The 11,132-nt window shown below is 32.6% G+C and overlaps 1 protein-coding gene across 1 annotated transcript; it reads right to left on the reverse strand.

Annotated features, from left to right (window-relative positions):
• Window positions 1,181–4,186, reverse strand: LOC104786598 (phospholipase A1-Igamma2, chloroplastic). Its single transcript, XM_010512039.2, has 2 exons — window positions 2,717–4,186; window positions 1,181–1,522 (listed from the first exon to the last, which is right to left on the reverse strand). Exons 1-2 carry the CDS (start codon window positions 4,048–4,050, stop codon window positions 1,276–1,278), a joined length of 1,581 nt encoding a protein of 526 aa, XP_010510341.1. The 5' UTR covers window positions 4,051–4,186; the 3' UTR covers window positions 1,181–1,275.

Consider the following 11,132-nt stretch of genomic DNA (forward strand, 5'->3'; position numbering starts at 1 on the left):
GAAAGAGAGCTTGTAAAGGCCAGTGAGAACCAAATTGCTAATCAATCTTGCAAACTTGATGTTCAAATAACTGAACTGTATGTACACTTCTTGCATGATATAATCCATGTTGATACTCTCTTTAGCTAGAGACCATATATTCAAGAGGGAGTAATACGAGTAAAACAAAATCTCATTTTATTTATTCATTAGATAATATTTTTGATAATAATAAATATCAGTTCATAGATATTGAATACAGACCAAACTCACTTGCTACCCTGTCCACTACCGTGGAGATTATCAAAGTAACCTTTAGGATCACTCTCAAAGTTATCCCTAGAAATATAAGAAGACCCACTGCTCCCTGGGGCTACCATGTAACCACCACCGCCACCGCCTTTCCCTCCTCCTCCTCCACCGCCACCGCCTTTCCCTCCTCCTCCACCACCACCGCTCCTTCCTCCTCCACTTCCACCGGAACCACCTTTCCCTCCTCCTCCTCCACTGCTTCCACCTTTTCCTCCCATTTTCTGAAGTCTTAGCTCTCAGTTAGATTCTTTACTAGATTGTAAGATTTGTGTGACTGAAATAAGATAGTTAAGAGGATGGGGTATATATAACAGAGTAAAATTTCAATTGGATGGTCAAAACCAGTCTTTCCCAATAATACGAATACGATTTAATATAGTCTTTGCATTTTGATTGACACAAACCAATCGCCTCGTAAACGTATGTAGCATCTACTCGTAAAGTGGAAACAAATTAACTTACCATCGGAAGATCAACAAAACGAGTCTTTCCATCTTGACTCCACGCATCCCGAGTTAAAATATAGTACCATCGAGTAGTAATATAAAATTGATGATATCATTTTTAGTTTCTACTTAGTTGATTGATCTGAGTCTTGTAAAAATACTAGTAATATAAAAGTACATTGTAGGAGCTTTTTTTCTTTATTTTTTGACATCTTACATTTGTAGGATTAGGAGTATATATATTGGATAGTGACTAGTGAGTAGCCACGGAAGATCAATACCTCATGATGAAAGATGCATGCATATTACTCGTCTTTTGTTTGTGTACAAATGCACGGTCACACACATGTATATTCATGCAATGACATAGAATGTAAAACAAAAATGCATGAATTAACGGTAAAGAAATAGGGGACGTTGATCAATCAAAGCATGCAAGTGAGTGCGGTGAGACATTCTAAGTTCTTTTATTGACAAAGACGGACACAAAAATTTACAGATTAGGAAAACGAGTATAATATCTGCATGTTTGTATGATTTAAGAAGGATGATCAAGACGAAGCTGAGAGAGATGGTGATGGATGTCAGGAGAATGATGATCCTCAGAACGGAGACGCTCGGCTTGAATCCAACGACCTTCACTGTTCCGAACCATTCCTTTATTCGCGTCTTGACGCCAAAACGGTGGAATCTGTAAATGCTCTTTCAAAAAATCCGACGCTTTGTTCACTAGTGCGTGGTCTCTCCCACTCGACAGCACAAATCTTTCTCCTTTCCCATGATACCTAATTTTTATTAAAAAAATAAAATAATAGTGTATGATTAGTTGCATAACTACTAAATCGTTCACGTGATACTCGCGTCAATCATATCGCAAACACAAATCAAGACGTAATCTAGAATGATCTCAATATATATAATACACAAAACTAGTTCGAACTTCTTGAATATTTTAATATGTGAATATCGTATCGTCGAAGAAATCAAATTCGACAGCTTGTCCAATCTACTATATCCCACGGCTTCCATATTTTGTCGTTTTCCACTTCCAAATTAAAAAATTAACATATCTATAATTAATATTATTACTTCGTTCTTGACTATAGTATTATTAAATACTAGCCTATGACCCGTCTGTTGTACGGGTTTAGAGTTTTTAAAATAAAACTAAATTTAATAAAGAATTTTAAATAAATATTTTTAGTAAGTAAAAACTATCTATAAAATTCAATAGATACACCGAAGTATCCAATATGATATTTGGTGTAAAAGGTATGATTATGTGGTTGAGACTATTAATCACGTTTTTTTTGAATGCCCTCGCTCTTTGATTCTGTGGTTTTCTATATGAGTCGGTGTACTGGAATTTGGATTTTGTTTTATAAAGGGATGTCTCTCAACAGGGTGATCCTGATCTCTTTACTTTTAACATTTTTATAGTTACAAAAACGCATACGTTAATCTTACATACTCCTATTTTATATGTTACAATAGCAGTTGTTTTAAATAAATTATTTGATTGGTAAAAAAAATATGAAACGATCTATTTTTATTTTAAATCTTTTACTTCAACAATCTCTTTCTTTATATAAAGGTGAGTATTTCATTTTTCTAGAAACTGTAGTTAGTTGTATAATTTCACAATCATATTTTTTTGTCTTATATATAAGTAATCATTTTACTTGTAAAATTAACAACTTAAAATTAAAATAAATAAACAATATTACAATTTTGAATTTTATATATATATATATAATTTCCTTAATATGATCTTTTCTTTTTATGGTAGGTTTTGAATTTTTACATTTTTATTTTCTAAAAATTTAATAATTTTAGAATTGACATGTGTCAACATCTGAATGATATAATTAACACGTACCAAGATCTTGTTAATTAGTAATTTTGTCATCAAGCTTTATATAATAAGATATGGTGAAAATGTAAAATGTAAAATAAGTAAAAAAAAAGACCTAACGTACCCGTCAAGGAGATGAAGCGTAGCTTCAAGATTATGAGCATTAGAAAGATCAACGGAAGGTTTAAGAAACGGCGAGTTCTGATGATCCAACGCCAGCTCCTCCCCCACGTGGCAATAACACCACGGCAAACCTTCCGCGATCTTCATCAGCGCGTGCGGCGCACTCTCGTTCAAAAACAGCCCCGGCGACTTCGGAACCATGTCGTGCACGTTCACAACTCTCATCACCTTCACTCCTAGCTCCTCCATCCTCTCTTTAAACCTCACGTTCCCAACCCTCGGTCCTCCGTACGTCAACACCGTCACCGGAATCACTTTCCCGCTTTTGCTTCTGTTCAATCCCATCTCCGCTATATCGTACGCGCTTAGAATCGCCAACGCGCCGCCGAGACTGTGTCCCGTCACGGTGATGCTTAGATCGGAGTCTTCATCCTCGTCGTCGTATGTCTCCACTAAACGCTTCACCTCGGCTAAGATCTGTTCACGCGCCGAGAATTTAGCGAATTTGCAGGACGTGTCTTTGTCGGTGTAGAGATCTAAGAACCCGGATTCGACTTTAACGGCCGGGTCGGGGCATCGGATCTTGTTTTCGGATACGGGTTTTAAATAGTCTTTTAAATCAGCGATCCACTCGAGTTTCGTGACTGTGCCTCTCCACGCGATCGCGATATCGCGGCGGCCGAGGCGGTTACGAGATGTTTCGTCGTCTGAAACGGCGACGTATCCCATCCAGTTAGCGTTTTTGCTCCATACCTTAGACCACCGCGATTTAGAGAAAAAGTTGGGGAGGTTGATGTTGGACGTCGCGTAGAGGTAACGCGCCACCTCGTAACCCGAACCGCTCATCCCGAGTGAGTCGAAGAACTCGAGCCGCGAGAACCTCGAGCTGCCGCAGTATTTAGAAGCCGGGTCGAAATCGAAAGCGTCGTAGCAGGCTTGAGCCATTTCGCCGTAACGGATCAGCTCCGATCTGAGGACTGGATCCATCGGTTCCATTAGCCCGGCCCAGTCGTCTTCTCCTTGGATCTTACGCCACGTGTCGATTAGTTTTCCTTTTTCTTCGGAGGTTTTGTCTCGCCGGCGAATATCCTCCGCCGTCATCCACCGTTCTCCGAGTCCTTCCGCTTCGTCAGTTAAACCTTGTCGTTCGCGTCTTTCTCGCTCGAGGCGAGAGATCACGGCGGATAGAGAAGACTCGTTGGTTCTGGACAAAGCTCTCGTAGATGTTACTCGAGGTTTGGCGGGAAAATTGATTTTATAGAAGCTGGTGTTACCGGTTAAGGAGATTTTGTGGTTGGTGGCGAGAAGATGTTTGTGGGAAGGAATGGTCGCCATTGTTTTGAGAAGCTTGATGATATTGTAATGGTAAGTAAGAATGATAACATTTATATACAAATGTACACAAATAAAAAAATATCTAAAACGTGTTATATTCAAATGGTAACATGCAATAAAGAAACTGTCCTCGATTTCATACACAGTTGATACTATTTTAATTGAGATCATAGAATTGTCTTATAGTAGTAGTAGTAGTAGTAGTATTATTTTGGTGAGTTTTGAAGTGCATCACGCAATGATTAAAGGCAACAAGCAGGCTCTAGGAGAGGATAAGGATGATCTAGTGATCTTAGCCATGGTTATAAACTAATCTTTTCTTAAGTTTATGCTTTTCAACAGTTTTTACATTCTATTGACTATGAATCAGCCAAGAACAACCGTTTTACAAAATTTCATGAAAACATGATCACTTTTTTTTTTTTATCTTAAATATTGTTTAAAATTCTAACTTTGGTTCAGCTAGCTCAGGTTTATCATGTCATATACACATCAATTAGAGAGTTGGTTAGCCTATTGTTAGAGCGGTAGAAAGTAAAAACTGTATGAGTTTCTCATATATATGATTAATTTTTATTTTTAAATTTAAAATATAAAATAAAACAAAATCAAGAAAATAGTGTCATGTGTGAGATAAGTTTCTAAAAAGTTTTTCATAGTTTCTCATTAGTGGTAGAAACAGTGAATCGTTACTTAACAAAATAAAAAATTTATTTTTATTGCAGATTTTTTTTGTTTATTTATTTTTTAATATTTGTTTCACTAAATAAGTAACACTTGTGTTATTTTTTCTAAGAACCGTTTCTTTAGTTCCTTTAGGAAGAATCGTTTCTCCTCATTTCCTTTAGGAAAAATTTCATAAAACATTTTTTTAATTTCCAGAATTTTTTAGGAAAAAGACAATTTTAAATTTATGGAAATAAAATAACCTATGAACAATATTCCACATTGACTAGAAAAGTTTTAGACAATGGTTCAAAACCAGTATACATAAGATTAATAATTATTTTAAAACAACCTATCAAGATTTGACATATCTTCATTAACATTTTTTTTAATTTCCAGAATTTTTTAGGAAAAAGACAATTTTAAATTTATGGAAATAAAAGAACCTATGAACAATATCCCACATTGACTAGAAAAATTTTAGACAATGGTTCAGAACCAGTATACATAAGATTAATATGCTTCCAACAACGAATGAGCAGGAAAGCTTGATTTATCAAGCGTCCAAGTTTAAAAATTATTCGGTTTGATCCGGTTTTTTATTTGATCAAATTAAAACTTTAAAAAGTTTCAAAAAAATATTATAATTTTTAAAAATTTTAAAAGTTTACATATTATAAATATTGAAACATTTAAAAGTTCTTAGCTTTTAAAAAGTTTTTTAATATTATAATTTTTAAATTTTAAAAGTTCAATATATTATAAATATTAAAACTTTTTAAAAGGTTCAAATTTTATATTTCGAAACCTTTTAAAAGTTTAAAATACTATAAATATTGATGTAAAACATAAATTATCTTATTTATCTACGTTTGTGCTTTCTATTTCTTATGAGCTACAAACCATATTTTTGTGTATGATTTTATAGATGAGTTGATATTCTTTCATTAATTTTCTATTTTTGGGTCTAAGGAAAAAAAATTGACATCAGATCTTGATTTGATGTTTGAATCAAGTTTTAGAGTTTAAAGAAGAAAGATGGACAACAAACACACATGTTTTATTAGCTATACATAGGCATGATCAGAGTTACGGTTATCACGGTTATGGTTTATTAACCATCGGTTATGGTTAGGAATATTGTTTAACTTTAACTATAACCGTTTAAATATTGTTTAAATATTGTTTTTAAGAAATATTGTTTAACTATATACGGTTACGGTTATTTGAGAATATGATACAGTTGATATTATTTGATGATATAACATAATTGATATTATTTATTATATTTAATATGTTCTTATAGTGTACTTATATTTCTATATATCATATGATTCATATTAAATAAAATATTATTAGTATATTTTATTATGTTTTTAAAATATTATAAACCAAGTAAGGATTTTGGTTGGAGAAGATTATAAACGTGTAGATCTAAAACAAAATAAAATTATCAATAATTGGATGCATGTGTTAACTATGCTGCTCTTCATTTTCATGAATTTCATAAATTTTATGAGAAAAGAAATAATTTTGTTCTTGGAGTTTGATGGGTTAACAAGTTGTGTGGTAGTCTAAAAAAAGGTTTTCAGTGGAAGAATGTGAAGAAATTAACGAGTAAGAAGAAGAAAAAAAAGTATAACGAAGAACCATACAGTAAAAGTAACAATAAAAATTACCACAAATTTTGACAATGAAAATGATAATACTAATTTATTTTTTTATAAAATAATATTTTATTAAGTAATCAATCATATATAATTTTCATCAAAATATATCTAATAAACTCAGGCGTAGCGTGGATTCAAAACCTAGTGTTTTAATAAAAGTACTTGTGTGAGTAACGCCCAGTGACCATAATCTCATATGAGAATGGATTCTCTCTTCTCTCTTCACTTTTATATTATTATTTTTAATATTATTGAGAAACTGTGTGAGAAACTCCCATTATAAATGATCTTATTTACTTTTTTGGAGTTTGTTACAGTTAGAGGCATGTCAATCGGGTTACTGTAATCCTAAATTCATAAAATCCACATATATTTGAGTTCGTCCTAATCCAAAAAATTTCCGAACTTATATTTTAGAGACTCGTTCTACTATATCATAATTTTATGAGATTGTTTTGGTAAAAATAAATATTTATAATTCTATAATAGCTCTTGAAAAAATGAATTTATGTATGAAGTGATTTAATGCAAATTTAAACAACCACTAATATTCATTAACACTTGAAAAGAATTTTATAAAGAATTTAGAAAGAATTTAGAAAGAATTTAGAAGAATTTTAATGACTTGAAAAGTTATGTAAAATATGTTGTTATTCAATTAAGACTTTGTAAAACTCTTTAAAAATTTTGGTGTTATTGGTTGTGGATTAGTAAAAAGTTATCTAAAATCTTGATAAATCTAGTGTTATTGGATTAAGAGTTTTATAAAGTCATTAAAAGTTTTATGTTATTCAAGTAAAAAAAAAATCTTGGATTGTTAATGAATTCAAATTTTATGTTATTGGTTTAGGATTTTATATTATTTCCTTCATAACAAAAGTCATGAAAACTCTTTCATCAAATAGAAAGATTTTACAAGATTAGGAAAACAAATCAGCAAAATTTTTAAAAAAACTTCCTAAACAATCTCTTATAGAATCCTTCATTTTTACTTTCTAATTTTCTATGATTTTAAAAATCATCAAGATTTTTAAAAACATAAAGTCATTAAAATTCTTTCTGAATCCTAAACTAATACCCCCTAAACACAGTTGACAAAACAATCGATACAGTCTTTTAAAATATTAAGTTTCAATGGATGGACTAAGTCATATTTCTCTTTCTATTAGAGGAACTTTTTGATATTAAGTTGACTAGTAAAAATATTATTTGGTGTAAAATGAGTTAAAAATGATGTTTTTGTTTGTCATTTTCCTAGTTGAAAAAGACTACTACATTGTTTAGTTTGCACTTCAAATAACATAGCACGACTTTTACATTGTTTTAGTAGTATTTTGTAATTGAATTTGGAACAGATCAATTATAAAAGTAACTTGAATATCAGCGGTAAGCGCATAACAGAATTGAATTACTCAACTTGCCGGCAAAAAGAAAAAAGAATGACACAACTCATATAATAGGTTTATCAGTTATATGGTTCGTAGAAAAGTCATGCACCAATGGCAATGTGGCAACACATAACAAAGTCGAAGAACATTAATTCAATAACATTTTCGTATAAATATATATCAAAGGTAGAAATACATATACTTAGTCTAATGTGAATTTGCTGTCCGCAAACAAAAAAATTGGTCTAGTGTGAATCCATATCTAGATCATTCTAATAATCAAATCATAAGATTGTTGATATATTAAAGACATTTTTAATAGTCTTTATAAATGATCTTGAAGGCATAGAATAGAAGTGCATATGAATAGTTGACCCCGACCATATATATAAGTTAGTTACAACAAAACGACAGCTCAATCTCGTCATATTCTGGAATGAGATGAGGTGTCCGTCCTCCGTCACTTCTTGCAACTTTGTGTTTCATCATAAAATATTTGGACATGTGCTCTAATAAACTAGTAATAAAGAGATGTAGAGTGAAAGAATTGATACAACTCGACATTTTAGTAGTTGGTAGGTGGGTTCATTTGAGAATCCAAAATACCTCTCAATATTTTAATTGCATAACATGATTTCAAATATCTTACTTATTTTTGTGGTCGACATAGATCAGGATGAAAGAATCCATAGTGGAATATTTTTTATTTACAGAAACAAGTTTCTAATCAGGAAATAATAAAGATATATGAATGTTATATATAATAGAATCGAGTTCATGCTTTTGTAAACATTTTGTTTGGTGACATCCTAACTCACGCTTTTTTTTCTAATTCCAAGAAGTTTTCTATGTCATAAAATATAGTTCCAAAATCGACCCATTTTTTTTGTTAGCATTTTCTTTTTTTGATGATAGAAGATTGATTTCCAAAACGACCTAGCAACGCTTTTAACAACTAGTACTGTTCGTTTTTAAATAAGACTTATAAAGCATATTATTCTATAAGTCACTAGTACATATCTCACTAGCTAGGAGGTTGCACGTTCATTTTTCTTCTCAGTTTGGTCATATAGTAATCGAGACAATACATACCGGCCCCTTTTCTTTTGAACATTTCCGAAAGTGAATTTACTAAATTTTACGGTGAGTTATTATAAGGCAGTTTTGTAGAAGCTAGTGTCACCGTAATATCTTTATTTTGGTTCAAATCCAAAATCTGTGTAAGGTTGTAGATGAAAATATGTAAAACAAAAAACAAAAAAATTATATATACTGAAAAACTAATTAATATAGGTGTGCGTAAAGCAGTAAGAACAACAAAATGTGAAAAGAGAAGAGATATATATGGTCAAAGATGTTTACCGTAGGATCGACTTCACACCATCATGTTCTTATTGTCCAATTCTTCAAGGTTATATCGTGCAATTGACCACATATATAAAACATAACCTCACCTAATCGCCTTGTTTAATCAATAATTATATAGAAAGCTTTTTACCAAATCCGAAACAAAAATATTTCTCTAATGGTTAAGTTTCCGAGCCTTTAGTGGTGGTAGATGAAAAGTTAGAATAGTGAATAATGAATATTATCACTCTTCTTGTCTAACCCTTATGGTAATCCTAAATATTATGTCTTACTTACTTTACATCGCGGTTTAGAACTAAGAAGTTTAGATGTTGCACTCTCCATCCATCACTTTTTCTTTTCTTTTTCGGGTAAGACAAATTAGCAAGAACTAGTGTCTTTTTGGACAAACCTCACCTTTTATTTATGCAGTATACAAAAGTGTGAAGAGTAAATTGTTAACAAGGCCCAAATAATATCCAAAGACCTTAGGAGCCCAACTTTTGTAGGTGGAACAAAAACCCTGGAGTAAGGTTTGGTTGAAAGATCATATATTTGGATAGAAAGAATTACTCAAATGTTATCTAAAAGTTGGTTTATTACTCATATCTATAAATCTTTTGAAAATTACTAGAATGTTTAGTGCCCTGGGTGTAATTACAATTTACCCCTTAGATTTTATTTCTCGAATTTGAGTAAAAAATTAAAAAAAAAAAATACACATCAGCAAATTAAAATACACATCAGATATGATTTAACACAGTCATTAAGCAATTTTTTTTTAGATCGCAGTTTTTTTTTAGATCCACAGTTTTGTTTTCTTGTTTATATCAAAGAGAGGGAAAGTGAATAGGTTTTAACTGTTCACAAACCGCGAAAAAAAAAATATCGAAACTCTCGTCGTCTCTTGTCGCCGGCGATACTATGTTGTTGTCTACTCTCTTGCCGTCAATCTCTCGCCGTCATCTCTCACCGTCATCTCTCACCATCTTTACTCGTTCTCTCTATCTTCGTCGTCGCACTCTCTTTCTTCGTCGTCGCTCTCTCTTTCTCTTCGTCTTCTTCGTCTTCGTCTATCCGGTATGTGTCGACTGTTTAGTTTCGAGTTTTCCGGCCGAATGTGGGTTTTTCGATGATTTACCGCTGGAGTCGCCGTTGTTAATGACGGTTGATTTGTTAGATCTATTCGATTCGATGGCTGATTTACTTTTTGTTTTATGTTGCGGCTCAGTTATTTTAGGGTTTATGGCTGATTTGTTAGATTTATTCGATTCGATGGCTGATTTACTGTTTGTTTTATTTTGCTGACGGATGAGTTGTGACTGAGATATTTTGTGCTTTAGATCTGAGTTATGTGTTTGTGGCTGAGTTATGTTATGCTTTGTGTATGAGTTTGTTTTATGTTATGGCTGATTCATTTTATGATTTACTTATGAACTATAACAGATGTCGATGGTGATTATTTCTTCTGAAGAACAAGCAAGGGATTACCCCCCAAGACTATACGCTAAAATAGAGTCTAGAGATATAAACACAAATTTCAGGATGAAAGAATTCCCTCAGATTAGGGAATCAATAGGACTGGATGCGTGGGAAGAAACGAAGAAAGTACCTATTGGAATAATCTCTAAGCTAGTTGATAGCCAATTCGTCTGGTCTGGTAAGGTTGTTCATTTCCTACTATGTAACCAGTTAAGGGTACATAAGAAGGAGCTTTGGTTTGTGGTCGGCGGTCAACCTATCAGGTTTGGGTTGAATGAGTTTCATTTTCTGACGGGGTTAAACATAGACCCAATGCCTACTGAACGGTTTGAACTTGAAGAGGAACACAAAGATTTCTTCAGACTTTTGAAAGTGCCTGGTGGGGCAGGTCCAACGCTACTTGAACTCAGGGAAGCATTAAGAGTGTGCCGGGGATGGGTTAACCTTGATCATCGTAAATGGTTGGGGCTGTTGCTTCTTCAACACATTGGACTTTATGGTTTGCATCATAACTCTAGAATTCCATATG

Source organism: Camelina sativa, chromosome 5 (genome assembly GCF_000633955.1).
Source record: "Camelina sativa cultivar DH55 chromosome 5, Cs, whole genome shotgun sequence".
NCBI classification, from domain to species: domain Eukaryota; kingdom Viridiplantae; phylum Streptophyta; class Magnoliopsida; order Brassicales; family Brassicaceae; genus Camelina; species Camelina sativa.